At 44.3% G+C, this 23,479-nt stretch overlaps 1 protein-coding gene across 1 annotated transcript in view; it reads right to left on the minus strand.

Annotated features, from left to right (window-relative positions):
* Window positions 1-355: 355 nt before the first annotated feature.
* Window positions 356-23,479, minus strand: part of SLC24A3 (solute carrier family 24 member 3) — a 646,438-nt gene continuing 623,314 nt past the window's right edge. Inside the window, exons 16-17 of the mRNA XM_030194674.1 lie at window positions 2,993-3,058; window positions 356-505 (exon numbers count right to left, since the gene is read on the minus strand). Coding sequence (XP_030050534.1) covers window positions 356-505; window positions 2,993-3,058 — 216 coding nt within the window. The remainder of the gene's footprint in view (window positions 506-2,992; window positions 3,059-23,479) is intronic.

Genomic DNA, 23,479 nt, shown 5'->3' on the forward strand with positions numbered 1-23,479 from the left:
AATAACTTAAGAAGGAGGAACTGTAGCAGACATGTTTTGCCTGACTCAAAGAAGTCAGATAGCAGCCAGTTAATCTAAAATCCCCGTCACTGTTCGGAAAACAGAGCTTGTGGAAACCATACGAATATTGAAAGTCTTCACAAAAATGCAGGAGCTTTCCAAAAGATGTTGGGGGTGGGGGGAAGGGGAAAAAAAGGGAAAAGTTAGTGGCAAGGGCACAGGAGGGGTGAGGACAGGATCTCATGAACAGTGAGCAGGACAGACTCCATGACCCTTTGGTGCACCTTCTGATGCCAGCCACGGATTGTATTGCACAGATAAGGAGAGCGCCTGTCCACCAGTCAGCCACGCCCCCTCACTTCCCCCGGCACATGGGCAAGTTCACAAATGTGAACACGTTGAATTCTGTCAAGATGGAGACGCACAAGAAGATGCTGTACAGGAAAAGGCACGCAAATCCCAGTTTCCTATCTAGCTTCCATTTGTTCAGGTGGACTCCACAAACCTACAAGAAATAAAGAACAAGAAAAAAACATTTAGATTACAGGTTCATGATTAGCAATTGCTCAGTTTCCAGTTGCATTCTTATCTCAATAGAAAATAACATCTATGTTATATAGTAATAGATTACAAGCTACTAATTTATAAGCAACTAATTATTTCATGAATACTTAGGTAATATAACTTTTTATATTACTTTTACTGAAGCATCTAAGGCAGTGGCTCTTAGCCTTTTCTGGTTCCTACACCCCTTTAACTGCTCAAAAACTGCTAACATGTCACTTACAGTAGTTCTAATAACTGCCTTCACATTGTCTAGAAAATTTCAATAAATTGCCTCAGATTTCGAGAGCCTTCGCTGTACCCTTTTTGACCTCTTTACACACCCCTTGGGGGTGCCAGCACCACTGGTTAAGAACTCCTGACCTAAGGGCCTTTTACTAAACTGTGAAGGGCTGGCTTAACCATTGGACTAGGGGAGGCTCTGCCCCAGGGCACCAAAATACCCAGTCTCTGACCTCACCTGGTCTCCATGTTAAGCCTTTTCTCCACCTCCCCAGCCAATCTCTTCCCTTCTCTCTTCCCCTCCTCCCCTTGGGTCCAGCACTGCTCCCTCACCTTTCTCACTCACCTGCGGTGCTATAAAGTTTATGTCAGTCGCTGATGGCTATGACAGGCTGCCTTCAGCTAGTCCCTGGGTCTTCCCTCCTCTGATACAATTTCTTGTGGGCGGGATGTGGCAGAGAGAAGACCAAGGGGCTGACCGAAGGCAGCCTGTCATGCTTTACAGGACCTCAGGGGAGTGAGAGAGGTGAGGGTGTAGTGCCGGACCCTCAGGGAGGGAGACAGAGGAGGGGGAAAAAAGACTGGACAGGGGGGATGCTGGCCCAAGGGAGGGAGAGATGCCAAACTCAAGGAGAGGGAGAGGGCACTGGAAGCAATGTGATGGGAGGGAACCAAAGCAAGTTGGCTCAGTTTGCCACTAATCCTCGAGCCAGCCCTGAAACTGTGTTAGGCTAATGCGCGGTATAGCGTGTGATAACATCTAACGCAGGCACATGTTAACCGCTTTTGCGGTAAAAACATCATTAGCATATGGCAAGTCATGAGTTAATGGCATATTTCGTTAAGGGGTGTTACAGGGCAGAGCACGGTGGAGAATGGGGATGGAGAGTGCCCAGCATTTAACGAGCTGGACCTAGCATGTGCTAACTGACTAACATGTCTCCTAAACAGGAAGTGGTCAGTGCCTCTATGGTATCACGTGCTACCGAAAACATTAACTGGAAAATAACAAATCCCTAATTTCACTGGTAAGACAAATAGTAGAACCGAAACAAAAACCAGGAAAAAGTAGTAATGCAATGATCACTAAATAATTTTAAAATTAATTATAAAGTTGAAAGGAGCTCCCTCAGAAAAACACCCATGTGGTAGTCTGATTAGACCACTATCGGGTGGAGTATAGCACTTCATTCATTGGGAGCTCGCTCTCCAAAGAGATGTTATGTGACGCTATGAGTGCTCAATATTAGTGCAATCATGCCCTATTAATCATATATGCACTTTAAAATGTCACTAACGCCAGCTATTATGACAAACCAGATGAACCCCCCCAATTTTTTTATTTTTTATTTTCATAATAAACTGTTCACTTATCTTGTGAGCCGGGCGTCATCAGAACGCTACAGGCTCCATGAAGGTAATCGCTGTCCTCTAATGAACTGCTCCTGAAAGACTGCTCTCCCCTGCCCCTGGGGCACTTCAGGGGCAGATCTGGAAGTTATGCAGGCACCAGTGATATTCAGTGCCGATGCCTGCACAAACTAACCATGAAAACAGCACTACTTAAATAGCAGTCCTAATGTTGCCTGGTTTAGCTACATGGGTCCGACACTGAATATTGTCCATTCTTGCATAACTTCTGGGCAACGTCAATAACCTGGATCTTCACTGCCAGTCGCTGGTACTGTTCCTGCTGTGCAGGAGTCCTCAAATTCATTTCACTGCTCCCAGTCGGGGGTGGTGCTTCAATATTGTGTTTTCAATTGCTAGGGACAGGCAGGTTCCCTGGAGTCCTGCAGAGCTTACCTGTTCCTCACTATTGAGAGTGTGATAGTGAAACAGCACCCCCCACTGGCAGGACTGTAAATGGAGGACTCCTGCTCAGCTTAGAGGAAACAGTGGCGTCTGAAAATGGCCCAGCACTGAATACCCAGGTGTAGTCTAGTTAGTGGCAGTAGCGTTTAAAAAATGCTGACCACTGCTGGCAGAATATTGACCCACTGATTCTTTTCTGTTTTAAAGGAAACATGAATCCTCTCAAAGGAAAGCCATTCAGTATATATTGTGACCATGGGAGGCCCCAAACATCATTCCATGGTGAACAGTAAATTCTTCTATTCCCTGTCCAGGTGAAGACCTTGATGACTCAAGCCCTCAGTGATACTCCTCTGGGAAACAAATTAAAAACCAAATTCTACGAACATACCGTGACAAAAACAGAAGCCAGCAGCAAGCCCACAGAATAGATGAGTCCTCGGCTGTTTAGATGAATCTGGAAAGGAACGGAAAGTTAGAACAGTGAGCATAAGGCCTTGTAATAGAATCTTTTCACATACCATTGCAAGGTCAGTTGCTGGTTCAATCATTATCGCTTATCTCACAATTCTTCAAGTCATGTACAAAATGAGGGGTCAATACTGGAAGAATGTGGTCAGCCTTTCCAAAAATTTCCCTGCCATTCCATTTAAATATTTTACATATAGCCAGAGTCGTTTTCTGCAAAAGCAGCAGTATTGAAGATATGTGTACCGTGAATAGCTGGAGATATCAGTAGTGATGTCACCGGCATTTGTCAAACTAATTGATTTCAACAGATAACGCTTGGGTGTGGCTATTACATCTTTCTGTGATATCACTAAAAGGAGTAGGGTTCAGGATGGGGCTATACATAAAGGGGTGGAGTTTAGGGAGCAGCTATGCAAATCAGTTGGGGCTAGGGGTGTGATTATGCAAAAGGTGTGGGGTGGGCGTGGTTTGAACAGAGTATGGGCATGGCTTGGGTGTGTCCTCGCTCCTGATTGGCTGAGAACCCAGAAATGAGCGTCACCTGTCAAAATCAATTAGTTTGAAAAATGCTGGTGAGATATACTACTGATACTTGTACAGCTATAAGGATACATTGAGCACAGCATCTTTGCTTGTCTAAATTTATCTGCATAGCTGTAGGAGTAGCAGTTGAATAGCACCAGCTATGTGTAGACTTAGGCAGAACATCCATGCTCCACTCCCAATTACCAATGCCAATACAGCTTTTGTTAGCCGCTAATAAGGGTTCAATGTGGCTTACAAATTCAGTACAAAACATATACAAATTTCACAACTAATATCAAACAGAAAATCATTCAAAAAGAATAACATAAGAAATAAAATAAAAAGATACTTCAAATAAAATATTACATATTAAACATGCCAAACAAAACTGCTTTTACTTCTTATGAAAATATAAATAATTTGTTTCAACCCTTATAACACAAGGTAAAGAGTTGCAGAATGATGAAGCAGCTCTACCTGCAAAAGTTTTCAATGGCATTATCCCTATGAAGGGCTATTGTATAACCTAGATGCCTGGATTTATGTGCCCACTGTGCACATAAATATCTAGAATATTGGCTCTGACCTGTGTATATGTGCACATATCTGCATAAGTGGTAGCACGGCACCTAAGCACTGTTCTTCAACTGCTCTCTTAACTTACATAGTGCATATTTGCAAGAGGGGTACACACAGGGGTAGAGCATAGGCAGGACATGGGCAGGGCTCCCACTTATGTACATAACTTATGATGGATTTGGGTTCTTGTATTTATGCCAGCTCTATGGCAGGCACACTGGCATCTCTAAACAAATATATGGAGTGGGAACAGAGGGGCAAGCTAGGTATGGGGTGGGACAAGCTAAAGCAGGGCTTTTTTGAGGGGGTACCTGGGGGTACTGAGTACCGGCACCTTTTCCATTGTCTACTAAAATTGACCCATGGTCCCCAAGTTTTAATGAAAGAACTCAAGCTCTACACACAAATTCTGCCTTTTTTTTTTAGATTCTGTGACTGGTTGCAGGGTGCCTGGCTATTGTGTGTGTGTGTGTGGGGGGGGGGGGGGGGGGGGGCTGACTATTGTGGGATGGGTCCCTCAGTGATCACCCCACCCCTGAAGGGTGGCCTGCCATTTGAGTACTGGTACCTTTTTCGCTAGAAAAAACACACTGATCTAAAGCAATGTTTCTGTACATCATGCCCACCACCATATCCCACACTCCTTCCCCTAGCTTTTAAATTAACAATGTAAGAAACCAGGGCCTTCTTTGCAGAAAGAAACTTTTCCCTCTCCAGCCAATTTTAGGTACCCGGTGAAACCACCATTCTATCTGATAGTATTATTCAACAGTTTCTTCTATGTGGGATTGAACTCTGGATTTTCTATAGAACTGGATGAAAAATATTCACATTGTGATTATCACCTTAGGAACAGCACTCACTCCTTCCACAACCAGACACTTTGTTTGTGTGGTGACACTATAGGATGTGGAGACCACTAGTCTGCAGCATTTTTAATTTTGGGTAAAAAGGGCCACCATTGGTGGCTCTTGAATCAGAACCTGCTTTCAAATAGAGTCACACAAATGAATACAAAACCCTGCAGAAAAGACACTGAAAACCAATACAGCAATAACCCACCATTGAAAACACAGTGCTCTAAATATTACACTGGGCCCTATAGCACTAATACACCTGCTACTGGGAAACTGGAACAAGCTAGACTCTTATACCTACACAGCCACTACATGCTAGCAGAATCCTTAACCTCGGTCGTACATGCAAAAAACACACAGACCCTCACCTGAAACAGAGAGGACCAGCATTGGGGAGGGGGGGGGGGAATACGGAAATTGACTTAGGCTCCCTTGTTACAGGGGTCCCAAACCTGCCCAGAGAAGAAGGTGCCACCTGCGGTCCCCTCCAAAATTTCTGCCCTGGGCACAACATGTCTAACACCAGCCCTGGATATAGAATAGAGGACCAAAAGACAAGACATATTTGTTTTAAAAGTACTTACTGCAATAATCGTATGCTATACATTGATTTTTTGTTACCTGTTTTGAACCTTCGGCAATTGCTGTACACTAATTGCTGTACACTAATCCACTGTGAACCTTTTTTTGGAAATTGGCAGAATATAAATACCGTATCATGCCATGTCATAACAATGCAGACATAAACTGAAATGGAGACCTCCCCCAAGACTGTCAGACTCTATAAGGAGTGGAACACTGGTAAAAGAGAAAAAGGAATGCATTTTCTCCTGTACTCTGCTAAATACAAAAATAGAAATGTAAATTTCCCAAAGGAGCACATTCCAATCATTTAAAAATATTCTTATTTTCCCTTTTCTATGTTTGCTGTCTGGACACTTAGAGCCTCTTTTACTAAATCGTGCTTGCGATTCCTGCATGGCAATGCCAACGAAGCCCATTTATAGTGAATGGGTTTTGTCAGCATTGCCACACTGCGAATCACTAGCATGATTTAGTAAAAGTGATCCTTAATTTTAAAATTTGGTTGGTCCTAATCTGTTCCACAATTTTTTGTCATTCTTCTGCTAAATTCTTTTCCTTTCCATTTCATCTCTCTTCTTCCCTTCCTTCTCTACATCTTTCTGGAACAGATCGTTTTTATGTTTCTTTTTTCAATTTTTGCATTTTACCCTTCATTCTCCCTTTATTTCAATCTCTAGTCCTTCATCTCCTTCTTTTCACCTCTCATCTACTTGCTGGCTTTTCCCCATCTCCCTCTCCACCACTCCCAATCACCCCTCTGTCTCTCTTCTTCTCCAGTCTCATATTCTCCCTCTGTCTTTCACATATTCCCTACTCCTTAGTCCATTTCCATCCTTCTGTATTCAACCTCTTAGCCCTCACCTACTTTCTACTGCCTTCATCCCCTCACCAGCCTCAGCTCTATTCTTGTTGCTGCTTCCTTTCCATGCCTCAAGGTCATTCTTCTATCTCTCAGCATCAAGACCATCTCATATTACATCTCATTCATCATTTAACTTCATTTCTAGTCTTACTCATCCCCTTCCTCTTTCATTCCCTTCCACAGTACCTCATTCCTTTTCAATGCCATAAGTGCATAAGTATTGCCATACTGGGAAAGACCAAAGGTCCATCAAGCCCAGCATCATGTTTCCAACAGTGGCCAATCCAGGTCACAAATACCTCGTAAGATCCCAAAAAAGTACAAAACATTCTATACTGCTTATCCCAGAAATAGTGTATTTTCCCCAAGTCCATTTGGACTATGGATGTTTTCTTTAGGAAGCCGTCCAAACCTTTTTTAAACTCCGCTAAGCTAACCGCCTTTACCACATTCTCTGGCAACAAATTCAACAGTTTAATTACACGTTGAGTGAAGAAATATTTTCTACGATTAATTTTAAATTTACTACATTTTAGCTTCATTGCGTGCCCCCTAGTCCTAGTATTTTTGGAAAGCATAAACAGACGCTTCACATCTACCCGTTCAACTCCACTCATTATTTTACAGACCTCTATCATATCTCCTCTCAGACGCCTTTTCTCCAAGCTGAAGAGCCCTAGCTGCTTTAGCCTTTCCTGATAGGGAAGTTGTCCCATCTCCTTTCAGGGGCGTAGCCACGGGTGGGCCTGGACGGGCCCAGGCCCACCCATTTTCCCTCCAGGCCCACCCATCCGCATTGCTGTCTCCCTTTTGTCCCAAGGAGGCAGCGCTTCCTTCCTGCCCTGTCTTCTCCTGAAGCTCCGCTGCATCGGTCCCTCCCTGCAAGTAGAATCCTCCTTCGCCGGTCGCGCTGCGCTGCGCTGCCATGCAATTGCACACGCAGCTACGCTCCTCCCCCTGCCGCATCTATCTGGCCCTCTGTGATGTACTTCCTGTTTAGGGCCGGATGAACGCGGCAGGGGGAGGAGCGAAGCTCCATGTGCATGGCAGCACAGCGCAACCGGCGAAGGAGTATTCTACTTGCAGGGAGGGACCGATGCAGCGGAGCTTCGGGAGAAGACAGGGCAGGAAGGAAGCGCTGCCTCCGTGGGACAAAAGGGATAGAGATAGTGCGAAGAATGCGGATGGGCGGACCTGGAGGAAAAATGGCTGAGCTGCTGGGACATGGGAGGGAGAGGAGGAAGGGGCTGGAGGGAAGGGAGAGAGTTGCTGGGACATGGGAGGGAGAGGAAGAAGGGACTGGAGGGAAGGGAGAGAGCTACTGGATATGGGAGGGAGAGGAAGAAGGGACTGGAAGGAAGGGAGAGAGCTGCTGGATATGGGAGGGAGAGGAAGAAGGGACTGGAGGGAAGGGAGAGAGCTGCTGGGACATGGGAGGGAGAGTAAGAAGGGACTGGAGGGAAGGGAGAGAGCTACTGGGACGTGGGAGGGAGAGGAAGAAGGGACTGGAGGGAAGGGAGAGAGCCTCTGGGACATGGGAGGGAGAGGAAGAAGGGACTGGAGGGAAGGGAGAGAGCCGCTGGGACATGGGAGGGAGAGGAAGAAGGGACTGGAGGGAAGGGAGAGAGCTACTGGATATGGGAGGGAGAGGAAGAAGGGACTGGAGGGAAGGGAGAGAGCTACTGGATATGGGAGGGAGAGGAAGAAGGGACTGGAGGGAAGGGAGAGAGCTGCTGGATATGGGAGGGAGAGGAAGAAGGGACTGGAGGGAAGGGAGAGAGCTGCTGGGACATGGGAGGGAGAGGAAGAAGGGACTGGAGGGAAGGGAGAGAGCTTCTGGGACATGGGAGGGAGAGGAAGAAGGGACTGGAGGGAAGGGAGAGAGCCTCTGGGACATGGGAGGATAGGGAGAGAAAGAGGGGAGATGGATGGAAGGATGCAGAGAGAAAGGGGAGAGACTGGAAGGATGTGGAGAGAGAGAGAGGGGAGACTGAACAGAAAAGGGTAGCGAGATAGAGACACTAGATGGAAGGATCAGGAGAGAGGGTAGATGGGTGGAAGGATGAGGAGAGAAAGAGGGAAGACACTGGATGGAAGGGTAGGGAGAAAAAGGAGATCCTGGATGCAAAAGAAAGAGGGGAGCTGCTGGATGGAAAAAGGGAGAGGACAGAGTAGGGAAAGACTGGAGAATAAGAGGAAGGGGCATGTGGAGAACAAGGGTGAGGAAAAGATGAAAAGCCATAGGTGGTGAATGGACAGGAAACCCTGGCAAGAGAAAGACGAAGGAAAGCAGAATCTAGAGACTGGGAGCAACACAATGAGAAAAAGTAAATGGCCATACAACAAAGGTAAAGAAAATAATTTTATTTTAATTTAGGATAAAGTAATATGGTACCTGTGTTAATAAAGTTTCAGAGACCAATACTTCCTTCCTTAGGTCAGGAGAGGATACCATAACAGCGTTATGCTGACCTGAGGCAGGAGGTTTTGGCCTCTGAAAGCTCATTGAAAAGGGTGTTAGGCTTTTAAATAAATTTTCTGAAACCTGATGCACTGAAAAGCAGCACTTTACCCCTATGTGACAAATGCATCTGATTAGTGTGACTAAATTTTGCTGGGGAAGGGGGAATAGAGAGAAAATTTTGTGCCCACCCACTTTAGGTTCAGGCCCATCCAAAATTGGCAGTCTGGCTACGCCACTGTCTCCTTTATCATTTTCGTCGCCCTTCTTTGCACCTTTTCTAATTCCACTATATCTTTTTTGAGATGCAGCGACCAGAATTGAACACAATATTCGAGGTACAGTCGCACCATGGAGCGATACAAAGGCATTATAACATCCTCATTTTTGTTTTCCATTCCTTTCCTAATAATACCTAACATTCTACTTGCTTTCTTAGCCGCAGCACACTGAGCAGAAGGTTTCAACATATTATCAACGACGAGACCTAGATCTCTTTATTGGTCTGTGACTCCTAATGTGGAACCTTGCATGACGTAGCTATATATTTTGGGTTCTTCTTTCCCACATGCATCACTTTGCACTTGCTCACATTAAACATCGTCTGCCATTTAGATGCCCAGTCTCCTAGTCTCGTAAGGTTCTCTTGTAATTTTTCACAATCCTCCCGCGATTTTAACGACTTTGAATAGCTTTGTGTCATCAGCAAATTTAATTACCTCACTAGTTACTCCCATCTCTAGGTCATTTATAAATATGTTAAAAAGCAGCGGTCTCAGCACAGACCCCTGGGGAACCCAGCACAGACCCCTGGGGAACCCCACTAACTACCCTTCTCCATTGAGAATACTGACCATTTAACCCTACTCTCTGTTTTCTATCTTTTAACCAGTTTTTAATCCACAATAGAACACTACCTCCTATCCCATGACTCTCCAATTTCCTCTGGAGTCTTTCATGAGGTACTTTGTCAAACACCTTCTGAAAATCCAGATACACAATATCAACTGGCTCACCTTTATCCACATGTTTGTTCACCCCTTCAAAGAAATGTAGTAGATTGGTGAGGCAAGATTTCCCTTCGCTAAATCCATGTTGACTTTGTCTCATCAATCCATGCTTTTGAATATGCTCTGTAATTTTGTTCTTAATAATAGTCTCTACCATTTTGCCTGGCACCGACGTCAGACTCACCCGTCTATAATTTCCCGGATCTCCTCTGGAAACTTTTTAAAAAATCGGCGTTACATTGGCCACCCTCCAATTTTCCGGTACCACGCTTGATTTTAAGGATAAATTACATATTACTAACAATAGCTCCGCAAGCTCATTTTTCAGTTCTATCAGTACTCTGGGATGAATACCATCTGGTCCAGGAGATTTGCTACTCTTCAGTTTGTAGAACAGCCCCATTACATTCTCCAGGTTTACAGAGAATTCATTAAGTTTCTCCGACTCATCAGCTTCGAATACCATTTCTGGCACCGGTATCCTACCCAAATCTTCCTCGCTGAAGACCAAAGCAAAGAATTCATTTAATCTCTCCACTACGGCTTTGTCTTCCCTGATCGCCCCTTTTACTCCTTGGTCATCTAGCGGTCCAACCGATTCTTTTGCCGGCTTCCTGCTTTTAATATACCTAAAAAAATTTTTTACTATGTGTTTTTGCCTCCAATGCAATCTTTTTTTCAAAGTCCCTCTTAGCCTTCCTTATCAGCACTTTGCATTTGATTTAACATTCCTTATACTGTTTCTTATCATTTTCAGTTGGTTCCTTCAATTTTCTGAAGGATTTTCCTTTAGCTCTATTAGCTTCCTTCACCTCACTTTTTAACCACGCCAGCTGTCGTTTGGTCTTTCGTCCTCCTTTTTTAATACGCGGAATATATTTGGCCTGGGCTTCCAAGATGGTGTTTTTGAACAGCATCCACGCCTGATGTAAATTTTTGACCCTTGCAGCCGCTCCTCTAAGTTTTTATTTTCACCATTCTTCTCATTTTATCATAGTCTCCTTTTTTAAAGTTAAACGCTAATGTATTTGATTTCCTATGTATACTAACTTCAAAGCTAATATCAAATCCGATCATATATATATTTTTTTATTACATTTGTACCCCGCGCTTTCCCACTCATGGCAGGCTCAATGCAGCTTACATGGGGCAATGGAGGGTTAAGTGACTTGCCCAGAGTCACAAGGAGCTGCCTGTGCCTGAAGTGGGAATCGAACTCAGTTCCTCAGTTCCCCAGGATCAAAGTCCACCACCCTAACCACTAGGCCACTCCTCCACTCCACAGTTTCATATTATGATCACTGTTATCAAGCGGCCACAGCACCGTTACCTCCCACACCAGATCATGCGCTCCACTAAGGACTAGGTCTAGAATTTTTCCTTCTCTCGTTGGCTCCTGTACCAGCTGCTCCATAAAGCTGTCCTTGATTTCATCAAGGGAATATTACCTCCCTAGCGTGCCCCGATGTTACATTTACCCAGTCAATATCGGGGTAATTAAAATCACCCATTATTATCGTGTTGCCTATTTTGTGTCCCTAATTTCCTTTAACATTTCTGCATCCGTCTGTTCATCCTGGCCAGGCAGACGGTAGTACACTCCTATCACTATCCTTTTTCCCCTGTACATATGGAATTTCAATCCACAGTGATTCCTAGAAGTGTTTTGTTTCCTGCAGAATTTTCAATCTATTTGATTCAAGGCTCTCATTAATATACAATGCTACCCCTTCACCAGTTGATCCACCCTATCACTATGATATAGTTTGTACCCCGGTATGACAGTGTCCCACTGGTTACCCTCCTTCCACCAGGTCTCAGAGATGCCTATTATATCTAGTTTTTCATTTAGTGCAATATATTCTATCTCTCCCATCTCCCAGTGGAGGTGGTGGAGTCGAAGACTGTTCGAGAATTTTAAAAGGCATGGGATAAATATGTGGGATCGCTTAGGAACAGGAAGAATTAGGGGTTACAGAGGATGGGCAGACTGGATGGGTCATATGGAGGGGCATAATCAAACAACGCCGGCCATCTATATGGCCGGTGCCGCAAAAGGCGGTCCTGAACCGTATTATCGAAAAAGATGGCCGGCCAGATTGAAAATACAGTTGGGGCCGGCCAAATGTCAGAGATGGCCGGGTTTGAGATGGCCGGCATCGGTTTTCGCCGATAATGGAAACTGATGCTGGCCATCTCAAACCCGGCCAAATCCAAGGCATTTGGTCATGGGAGGGGCCAGCATTTGTAGTGCACTGGTCCCCCTGACATGCCAGGACACCAACCGGGCACCCTAGGGGGCACTGCAGTCGACTTCAAAAATTGCTCCCAGGTGCATACCTCCCTTACCTTGTGTGCTGAGCCCCCCAAATCCCCCCCAAAACCCACTACCCACAACCCTACACCATTACCATAGCCCTTATGGGTGAAGAGGGGGCACCTACATGTGGGTACAGTGGGTTTGGGGGGGGGGGTTGGAGGGCTCCCATTTACCACCACAAGTGTAACAGATGGGTCTGGGTCTGCCTGCCTGAAGTGCACTGCACCCACAAAAAACTGCTCCAGGGACCTGCATACTGCTGTCATGGAGCTGGGTATGACATTTCAGGCTGGCATAGAGGCTGGCAAAAAAGTACTTTTTTGGGGTGGGAGGGGGGTTGGTGACCACTGGGGGAGTAAGGGGAGGTGATCCCCGATTCCCTCTGGTGGTCATCTGGTCAATTGGGGCACTTTTTTGAGACTTGCTCCTAAAACTAAATGGACCAAGTGAAGCCGGCAAAATGCTCCTCAGAGCCAGCCTTCTTTTTTCCATTATCGGCTGAAGCCGGCCATGTCTTAACAACACCCCCCGTCTTGCCTCTGTCCCGCCTTTCATAACCTGCGGAAACGCCCACTTTAACTTTGGCTGGCTCTGCGACGGAAAGCAGTTGGCACTGGCCAAAATCGGCTTTTGATTATACCGATTTGGCCGGGTTCAGGAGATCGCTGGCCATCTCCCGATTTGTGTCGGAAGATGGCTGGCGATCTCCTTCGAAAATAAGCTGGATGGCCTTTATCTGCCATCATGTTTCTATGTTTCTATTTCTTAGGCTCCTGGCATTTGCATATAGACATTTCAAACTATGTTTGTTGTTCCTATTTACATCATGCTTAGTACTTGACAGTATTAATTTGCAATCTTTTGTCTGATTTTTATTTAAGGACACCTGATCTACTATGGTCTCTTTTGCAACCTCACTATCAGGATACCCTATTTTCCCTGTTTTGGTGATATCTTTGAAAGATACCTTATCCTGAACCATGCGCTTTTGAGCGACTGTCGGCCTTCCCCCCATTTCTAGTTTAAAAGCTGCTCTATCTCCTTTTTAAATGCCGATGACAGCAGCCTGGTCCCACCCTGGTTAAGGGGGAGCCCATCCTTTTGGAATAGGATCCCCCTTCCCCAGAATGTTGCCCAGTTCCTAACAAATCTAAAACCCTCCTCCCTGTACCATCGTCTCATCGATGCATTGAGACTCTGGAGCGCTGTCTCTTGGGCCCTGCACGTGGAATGGGTAGCATTTCAGAACATGCTACCCTAGAGGATCTGGATTTGAGCTTTCTACCTAAGAGCCTAAATTTGGCTTCCAGAACCTCTCTCTCACATTTTCCTATGTCATTGGTACCCACATGTACCAAGACAGCTGGCTCCTCCCCAGCACTCTCTAAAATCCTATCTGGGTGACACGTGAGGTCCGCCACCTTCGCACCAGGCAGGCAAGTCATCAGGTGATCCTCACGTCCACCAGCCACCCAGCTATCTATATGCCTAATGATCGAATCACCAACTAAAACAGCTGTCCTAACCTTTCTTTCCCGGGCAGCACTTGGAGACATATCCTCGGTGCGAGAGAATAGTATATCCCCTGGTGGGCAGGTCCTGGCTACAGGAGTACTTCCTACTTCACCAGGGTGATGCTCTCCTTCTAGGAGACCTCCCTCCTCCAAGGTAGCACAGGGGCTACCAGACTGGAGGTGGGACTTCTGTACAACATCCCTGTAGGTCTCCTCTATGTACCTCTCTGTTTCCCTCAGCTCCACCAAGTCTGCTACTCTAGCCTCAAGAGAACGGACATGTTCTCTGAGAGCTAGGAGCTCTTTGTATCAGGCACACACATATGACATCTCACCAACTGCGAGATAATCATACATGTGACACTCAATGTAAAAGACTGGATAGCACCCCTCTCGCTGCTGGACTGCTGACTCCATCTTAGTGTTTTTGAGTTTTTCAATAATTTAAAACTTGCTATAGTATTAAGGATATTAGCCTAATATAAAAGTGTCTTTTAGTTTATTTTGAGGCTCATTTTCAAAGCATTTAGCCTCCCAAAGTTCCATAGAAACCTATGGAACTTAGCCTCCCAAAGTGCTTTGAAAATATGCCTCATAGTATATTGTATGATTTATTTAATGTTTCCTTGTTAGATGGTAATGAAATGTATTTAAAACTCTGTAAGAGCACTCCTTGCTTGTTACCCTAATTACAATAACTGACTATAAATGAAGAGTTGTCCTAGGGGTGGGTGGGAAGACTAAACTAGATCCTGCAGTGCCTGCTAGATTCTATCTGTTAATGCTGTGGTACAAAGTATTTAAAGCTAAGTGGAAAAGACTATGGAGATTAGTTGATAAAATTTGCTTTTTATATTTTTAGTTTGCCTATCACTAACCTACAGTTCCTCCTTTAAACCCCAATCTTTAAGTTCCCAAAGCACAAAGCAAAATAGTGTTCACTTACCAGAAAAATGTCCTCTTCTCTCGGAACTTCTCAGAAAAAAAGTTCAGTGGGACCTTTCCTCTTTATATAGTTTTGAATCTAAGGGTCCTTTTTTAAACAGGCTCCTTGAAGCTGACTCAGCAACCTATGCAAGTATTCTACGTCCCCACCCCTTAATTAACAATTAATTGAGGTCGCTGGATGTGCTACCTCTCCAGCAGCCAAGGAACAGAAAATAACTGCCTTTTAGAACAAGAGTTTTGGGCTGTTTAGTTTCTACCTCTATAAAAGGTTTCAGTTTAAAACTATGGGAAAAATGCCTATTTCTAGATAAAATTTCAGTTTAAAACTATGGGAAAAGGGTTTGTACACTATGGCAGCTAGTTATTAATGCTTGCTTTTCTCTCTCTCTCTCTCTCTTTATTCCCCCTTAATACTAAACTAGATCCTGCAGTGCCTGCTAGATTCTGTTAATGCTGTGGTACCAAGTTATTAAAAGCAAGTGCCTCTCATCCTCTCACCAGTCTTCCAGGTCATTCACATCATGTCTCAACCTCTCCTCTCACTTCAACCCCTTTCTCTTACCCCCATTTCATACCCTCACTCATATTCCCAATTCATTAATAGACCCTCCATTCATACCTACCATTTACTAGGTGCTCACTATCCCCTACAAATTCCTACCCATTCTCACATCCATAATTCCCTGCTCTACCCCCAACACTCTCTCACTCAATCACCAAGTCCCAGTGCTTCTGCTCTGCTTTCTTGACTCCCTTCCATAGTCTGCTCTGTTCCCCTCCCCCCTCGAGTCCTATCCATCTGCTGTTCCCCTACTGTCCCCTCCCCCCAATCCTATCCATCTTCTGCTCTGTCTCCTTTCTCCCTTCTCCCTCCTCCAAGCTCTCATCCATCTTCTGCATGATGTCCCCTTCTCCCTCCCATCTTTGAGTCCCATCCATTTTCTGCTCTGTTCTTCTTCAACCCCTCCCCCCCCAGTCCCATTCATCTTCTGCTTTGTTTCCCTTCTTACCTAGTCCAATCGTCTCCTCTGCTCCCCCCTTGTCTCATTCATCTTCTGCTATGTTCCCCTTCACCCCTTCACTGTCTCCCAATCTTATTCCTGGCCCAGCAACTGTAAACTGGTCTGGCTGGGATTGTGGCTCTGGGTGCAGCAATGGGTCAGAAGACCCATCCTTCATTCTCACAAGGGCTAGGCCGCTTGATTCCAACCTGCTCAGTTTTAACCGCAGGGCTCTGTTTATAGAGCCCTGCAAAGTTCAATCATCATTCACAGACACAGAGTGCTACGGTTTAAACCAGGGGCGCAGCCAGACCTCGCGGTGGGAGGGGGCCAGAGCACAAAGTGGGGGGCACATTTTAGTCTGCCGCCCCGCCACCTCGCCGGTCCCCATCACCTCCTCGCCACTTCCCCTCACCACCTCGTCGCTCCCCCCACAAAAACAAATACCTTTGCTGGTGGGGGTCCCCAACCCCCGCCAGTCGAATCCTTCTTCAGCGCTTGTCTCCAGCGCAGCCACGTCCTACCCTGCTCTTTCTTCTCACTGACGTCCTCCTGTGCACACTTGTTTACGTGAAACTGAGCATGCTCGGGTTCACTTAAAGGAATGTGCAGGACGTCCTGCACGTTTCTTTAAGTGAAACTGAGTATGCTCAGTTTCACGTAAAGGAGCGTGCACAGGAGGACGTCAGCAAGAAGAAAGAGCAGGGCAGAACACGACTGCGCCGGAGACTGGCGCTGAAGAAGGCTTCAGCTGGCAGGGGTTGGGGACCCCCGCCAGCCAAACTAGGGGCTCGGATGAAATTTGTGGGGGCCCGGGCTCCCGTGGTCCCACCTAGCTATGCCCTTGGTTTAAACTGGCAAGTTGAACAGTGGCCCAGTCCTTGCAAGAAGCAGAAAGGAGCTGCTGTGTGATCTAGAACCATCAATGCCAGCACCAGAGACACAGCCCCAGTCAGACCAGCTTACATATATTGTCTGGATCTGGATGGGGTAGCAAATGGGTGACAAGACAATTTTTGGAGATGGCAATTACCATCTCTTGTCACCCTTTGGGCTGGTATAACCATAGGCACCTAAATTTTAGGTGTTCCAAATACCATGTTATGCTAATATTCTATAATAAAACCTAGATGTCTAGGTTCCTTTATAGAATAGGCTCCTACTGATAATCCTGGGGTGCCTAAATGGAGGGGCCTGGTTATAGAGTTGCTGAAAATTCATTTATAGGACACTTATCCATAGGATAAAATTCATTTATAGGACACTGCTATACTGGTAAGTACTTTTGAATATCAGTCCAAAAATGCGTACTCTTGTGAGTGCACAGAAAATCAAAACAAAGAAAAGAAACCTCCACAGGCGGTCACCAGTCAAACAAGGAGTAGAAAGTTTTTCATGCCTTTTTGAGATGACATCATCAGCTTCGATATAGCTACACTCATTGATTTGTGTGCTTCAGATTAGCATTTGCTAGCACTCTGGAGACGCCATCGACTTGAACTCAAACTGCTCATATCAATGGCAGGTCCCCTGATGAAGACATATGTACCAAAGCATGGCCTGTGTTGGGATATTTTTTGTCAGCTGTGTCCTGTATACCACATATGATGACTGTACTGTGAATACTTCCACTAGTTTCAAAGAAATAAAAGTTTACCTTGGAGTTTGTCATGGTACCTTCCACTCCTTTTGTTTGACTGTCCTTGTGAGTGGACTGAATCATCTTACACAAATGACAATACAATGAATGCACTTAAGCCATGCTCATCTTCCTATAATGTGACTGGTTACTGAGAAAAAAAAAGTCTGCATAGAGCCCCCTTACTAAGGTAATGTAGTTCACAATAGCAGCAGAGTTAGCCACCAGGTCATTAATAATTATAACCAGGTCTGGTGCGGAACACCAGTAAAGCTGTGCAAACATTACAAGAATTTATTTAGACTAATTTCTTTTGAATTTCTTTGTTGCTGGGCCAAAACAACTCCTGCTCCTCATTACTCTCCCATCTCCCCCCCAAAAAAAGAAAAAGAAAAAGAAAACTGCAGTAAAAGATGTAACTCCAGGAAAAATGCAAGATAGTGCTAGAAAAGACCACAACATTGTGGAATTTTCATACCCCCTAATATTCAACGCTATTTAATTGGCCAGAATGTCTGCTGACTGGTTAAATAGCGTTTAACCGGCTATCTGCTGATAATCAGTGGAGGATAATCGGCTATCCCCCACTGAATATCTCCGGTTAGTGGCTAGCAGATAGCTGGCTATATCGGCTGACATAACTGGCTATCCGCCAATTTATTTTAGGGCTTTTTAACCGCTGCGGTGAAAAGGGCCCTGGCACACAGAAAAACGGTCCCTGCCGCTATTGTATGACCCTTTTTACCGCTGTTTGGTAAAAGGACCCCTTAGTGCTTTAGAAATGATAAGCAGTAGTAGTGGAAGATTATACTTCTAACCCTACCCACATTATTTTCCTTGCAAAGTCTATACACACAAGAAGGTGCAAAAATTTGTAGATACACTGAAGTGATAGCAGATTTCATAGAGAAAGCACACATACACTTTCTTTTCAAACTTAGTGCAAAGTTTACATGTAAAAAAGTATCCACGGACGTTTCTGCAGTGAGAAGTCTGAAAATTGACTCCACTGTGATACAGATGAAATATGGCAACAATCAGGCCTGTCTGTGACCTAACCTAGCAAAAAACAAAATCTAAGAGCAAAAGTTCATGCATTCTTGCTGAATTGTTTTTTGGTTTCTGCGCAGCTGGATTGTTCCTGGATTTCTATAAATTATGCTAAAATCTAATCAGAGGTTTCTGAGGTGAGGTAATTTACACAAGTGCAAAGAGAGGAAATCATGTCATAGAGGCCTGTCCAAGTTCAGCGTGCTGAAGCCCTCAGGCAGGACTTCCAAGAGGAGAACTGCGAACAGAATATTCAGTAGACCACCAGCTCTCTGTAGCCACTTGCATGCGATCGATTTTACTGTCATTTTGTTTTAGGCACCCAGTTCTGAATTGTGAAATACAGAAAATTTATGCATCAAGCTCTAATTTTTATGTGCCTGTGAAGCTACAGATTTCGAGAGGTTGGAGAAAGTGGCAATTCCTACAACTCCTGGAAATTCAGACTACTAACTGGTCAAGTAGATAAAGTTAGGACAGCAAAAAGGCTGTCCTAATTTTAGCTATATAGCTAACTGAGCACTGGTCTGAATATTGGCTGGTGTGTGATTAACTTCCAGGTAGTGGCAAAGAGGGATTTTGAGTGCCCCAGTCTTAATTCCCTCTCAATCTTCAGAGAAAGACCCAGCACAAGCCCCCACCCCTGTAGGCCCTCCAGGTCTACCTGGAATCTCTCTAGTGGTCTAGAGGGTCTTATGGGCAGGAGCAATGCCCACTTGCTCCTGCCAATCATGGGTTTGGTCTGAAAATGGCTGCCATAACCTCTAGTGGCAGTCTCATGGTACCATTAGTCTGCCGGTAGGGGTCACGGTGGCTATTTTGAGACTGGACTCATGATGGGCAGGAGTGGACATTGCTTCTGCTCATATGCCCCCCCTAAACCACCAGGGAGATCCTAAATAGGCCCAGGGTAGGGGGAGGGGGCCCTGTGTGGGGATAGGGAGGTAGGAGCTCAAGCCCAGACAAAATTGTTTTGTTTGGGGAGGATGGAGGGGGAATTGGGATCAGGAGGAAGGGAGGAGGGTTTGAAGGGGCTGAGACATCCGTTTCCTCTTAAGCAGGTCCTGGCTGAATATCAGCTCCAGTGACCAGCTCATTTTGAATTAGTTCTGGATATTCAGTGCCAGTGCTTGGACAACATCAAGTATCCGGAGCTAACTCTGCCTGTGGCCATCAGTGTTTTAAAAAATGTTGACTGAAGAGGACTGAATAGTGACCAATTAGGGGTGAATTCTATAAATCACACCTACAAAAATCAGCACTGAAAAAACCCGCTTAAACGCTATTCTATAAGCCACGCCTAAAGTTAGGTATATAGAATAGCGCTTAATCACAGGGGTTGGGTGTAAATTTAGGCATGTCCATTTGCACCAATGAAAACATGGTGCAAATGCTCCTGCCTAAATCTACACGTGGAATGTCCTTATTCTATAACTGCACGTGTAACTGGAATCCACATCCATGCTCTGCCCTGAAATACCCATGACCCTCCCATTTCTGTGCCTCTTTTCTGGGACATGCCTACATTAGGCACACACATGTTAACTGATTTCAGTTAGCGCCAATAATTGCTTGTTAAAAAGCTAATTATTGGCACTAATTGGCTTGTTATTCAATTACTTTGCATGCACAGTTTTTGGCAACTTTTAAGGAATTAGGAAGAATGTGTGTAATTGGCAAGTAAATGTCATTGCTCGTGTTACAGAATTACCCTCACATGCCAAACATTAAAACTTTGAATAGCCTTGCACCAACATATATGTATGACCATTTTTTGTTGATGAATACAAGTCGACTTCATAAGAACATAAGCATTGCCATTCTGGGACAGATCGAAGGTCCATCAAGCCCAGTATCCTGTTTCCAACAGAGGCAAATCCAGCTTACAAATACATAGCAAGATCCGCAAACTGTAAAATAGATTTTATGTTGCCTATCCTAGAAATAAGCAGTGAATGGGGCGCTCGCGAGTGTGAAAGAAGATGGTTGCTTAATGCCTTTGTCATCCGGACTTTTGTTCTATGATTTACCCCTAAATAATTAAACATTGACAATCTAAGATGCTACATCTAAGAACCCTAAAGCACAAACAAGGATTAAAAGAGCTAATCTTGAACCACCATCGCCAAACAAATATGATGGTAACAAACAGGATGAGATATCTTTACAATCCATCATGTAGGACCCTGATGGCGAACCTATGACACGCGTGTCAGCACTGACACGCGTAGCCATTTTCGATGACACGAAGCGGCGCCGCAGTGTGGTCCGCCCTCCCTCCTCGCTCCCGGAAACTAACCTTAAAGCCTCCTTTCATGTCGCAGCAAGCAGCAGCAGGGCAGGCCACTCCTTCCTTCCGTGTCCTGACCTCGCCTGACGTAACGTCCGCGAGGGCGGAGCACAAGGAAGGAGGAGAGGTCTGCCCTGCTGCTGCAACGTGAAAGGAAGCTTTAAGGTTAGTTCCGGGCCCGGTAGCAGGTGGAGGGGGGGCCCGGCGACCTCGGGTGGGCAGCAATCTCGGGTAGGGGGGCCCGGGGGCGGTCCTAGTAACAGTGATTTTTCTTGAAGTGACACACCACCCGAGTTATGCTCGGTTTTTTGGTGAATTTTGACACACCAGCCTCAAAAGGTTGCCCATCACTGATGTAGGAGATCCTTCATGTTAAGGATATCTTAAAAGAAAACTTAGATGCACTTACAGAAATTAAAGAAGATATAGCATGACTAACATGAAATAGCAACTTTATCTTCTAAAAACAGAAGTTGCTGAAAATAGACTCAACGCTCATGATGTACAATTAACAAGCTCTGCCAAAGTTATTTTGAGTTACACAAATCCTGGAACTTGAAATGGAGGATTTAAATATTCGCTCCAGAAGAAGCAACATAAGGATCCTTGGAGTACCCCAAAAAATGGAAGGACCTGACATGATTTCCTTCTCACCACATAGCTTCCTCAGCTTGTCAACATCTAATTTTTGCCAGCTTTGGAACCGGAATGCGCACACTGAACACCCATCTTCATACCAGCTAATTCCAAATACCCACGTTCAGTCGTGGCCTAAGTTCTACATTTTTAGCATGCCATCCAGATTATCCAAAAAGCTAAAGCGCTTGCTCCTTTAAAACTGGAAGGCAAAACATTACTAATAGTGACAGATCTACATAACCACACCATACAGAGATGCAAACAATTTCTCTCTCTCTCAGACCTGTGCTAAAGAAAGCGGGCGTCAAATATGGCTTTTTTTTCCCAGCAACCATGAATGTACCATTAATAACAACACAACATCATTTGAGGATCTGGATACCCTGAGATCATTTCTGGAACAGCAAGGCATTGACTTAATGGACTCAAATCTAGGTAATTCATCACCCACCTTTTGCTAATCTCACTGAAGTATGCACTCTCAATATTTGCTTTAATACCAATTGCATATTCTAAATACTTGTTATTGTGCTTAAAATACTATATTCAATTATTATCCATTAATAAAATGGTGTGGATATTGAATTCCTGCTTCTTAGAAATATAACGAATCTCCTAGAAATTCATTACTGTATTCAAAATATCTCATATATATATGATTGTCCTAGAACCTGTTGAACAAAAGTCTTAATCTTCCTTACTGTTCCCCCCCCCTCCCGTTTCACAAATTTTGAATCTGAATGAAATTCTGTGTTTCAGAAGTTTTCTCTCTGCTTCACCTGCTGTAGGCACCACCAATGTTATATCTAGTTATGGAATTAGTTCCTTTGGTTAATCATATGAGTATTCTTCTCAATACCTTATATATTTTACTTACTGTTACAACAAGAATCTTTTTCAATAATCATATTTTCTTTCATTTGCATGTCAAACAAACCTCTAAATGTTATTTCACTAAACATCAAAGGCCTTAATAATCCTTGTAAAAGTCAGAGACTTTGGAAGTATCTGAGGGGGTCTTTTGCTAAAGATCAGCTCAAGTTATCTACAGCAGGTCCCATTTTATTCCTATGGGCCCTGCTGCAGATAACACGAACTAATCTTTAGTAAAAGACCCCCTGAATCATCTCTCCCCTGATTTGATTATCTACAAGAAACCCATCTTAACTCCAAAGCTACCCAATTCTTAAATCATTAAAAAATACAAATTGTTAGCTGCCTCCCCTTCAATTGGCAAAAAAATGGAGTTTCAAAAATCAAAGAACTGTAAGAGTGCCAATATTTAATAGAAACTACCTCCAAAAACACTCTATATTATATCTTTAGACTGGGCACTTCGGGATCAAATATATAAATAAACTGTAATGAATAAAATAAGCCTCAAACGTGGGATGACTGGACGGTCAGAAGTTTAGTTATGTAATTGAGTTGTTTACATCCTTAGCGATAGAAGAATTTAGATCTGAGCATTTTGGTGAATAAATTGTTAAAAATTGACATCCTTCCTCTCGTTTTTTACCTACAGAGGTTTTCTTCCAATTATATTGTTCTTGGAAGTTTTTACTCTGTTGGTTTTTTCGGAGGTTGGTGGAGCCTATGATGTTAGCCAATACAGTGGTGTCCTAAGTTGTTGGTACCCTGGGCTTTTGAGGCTTATTTTATTCATTACAGTTTATTTATATATTTGATCCCGAAGTGCCCAGTCTAAAGATATAATATAGAGTGTTTTTGGAGGTAGTTTCTAAAAAAATGGAGTTGCAATATTGAACAAAGCTTCTATCCCCATCACTGTTCACTCACACACTTCAGACTTGGAAGGCCGATGGGTTCTTGCCAATGCCTCTGTTTTTCCACTCACCTGTTTTACTTGGTACTGTATATACTCCCAATACTGACTCCCCACAATTTTTTCACTCACTGGCTGACTCCCTAGTTCAATTCTCTTACAGTCCAATGTTACTCGGTGATGACTTCAACTTAGTCCTAACTGCTATTTTAGACAGAAAGTCTCACTGCCCTCCCTCCACTTCAAAAAATAGACCATTCGTTGTAAATATGATGAAAGATCTAAATTTAATTTGGAGAATCCAACATCCATCCACAAGTGACTATACCTTTTATTCCATA

The sequence above is a fragment of the Microcaecilia unicolor genome, chromosome 3 (assembly GCF_901765095.1).
Source record: "Microcaecilia unicolor chromosome 3, aMicUni1.1, whole genome shotgun sequence".
NCBI lineage: Eukaryota > Metazoa > Chordata > Amphibia > Gymnophiona > Siphonopidae > Microcaecilia > Microcaecilia unicolor.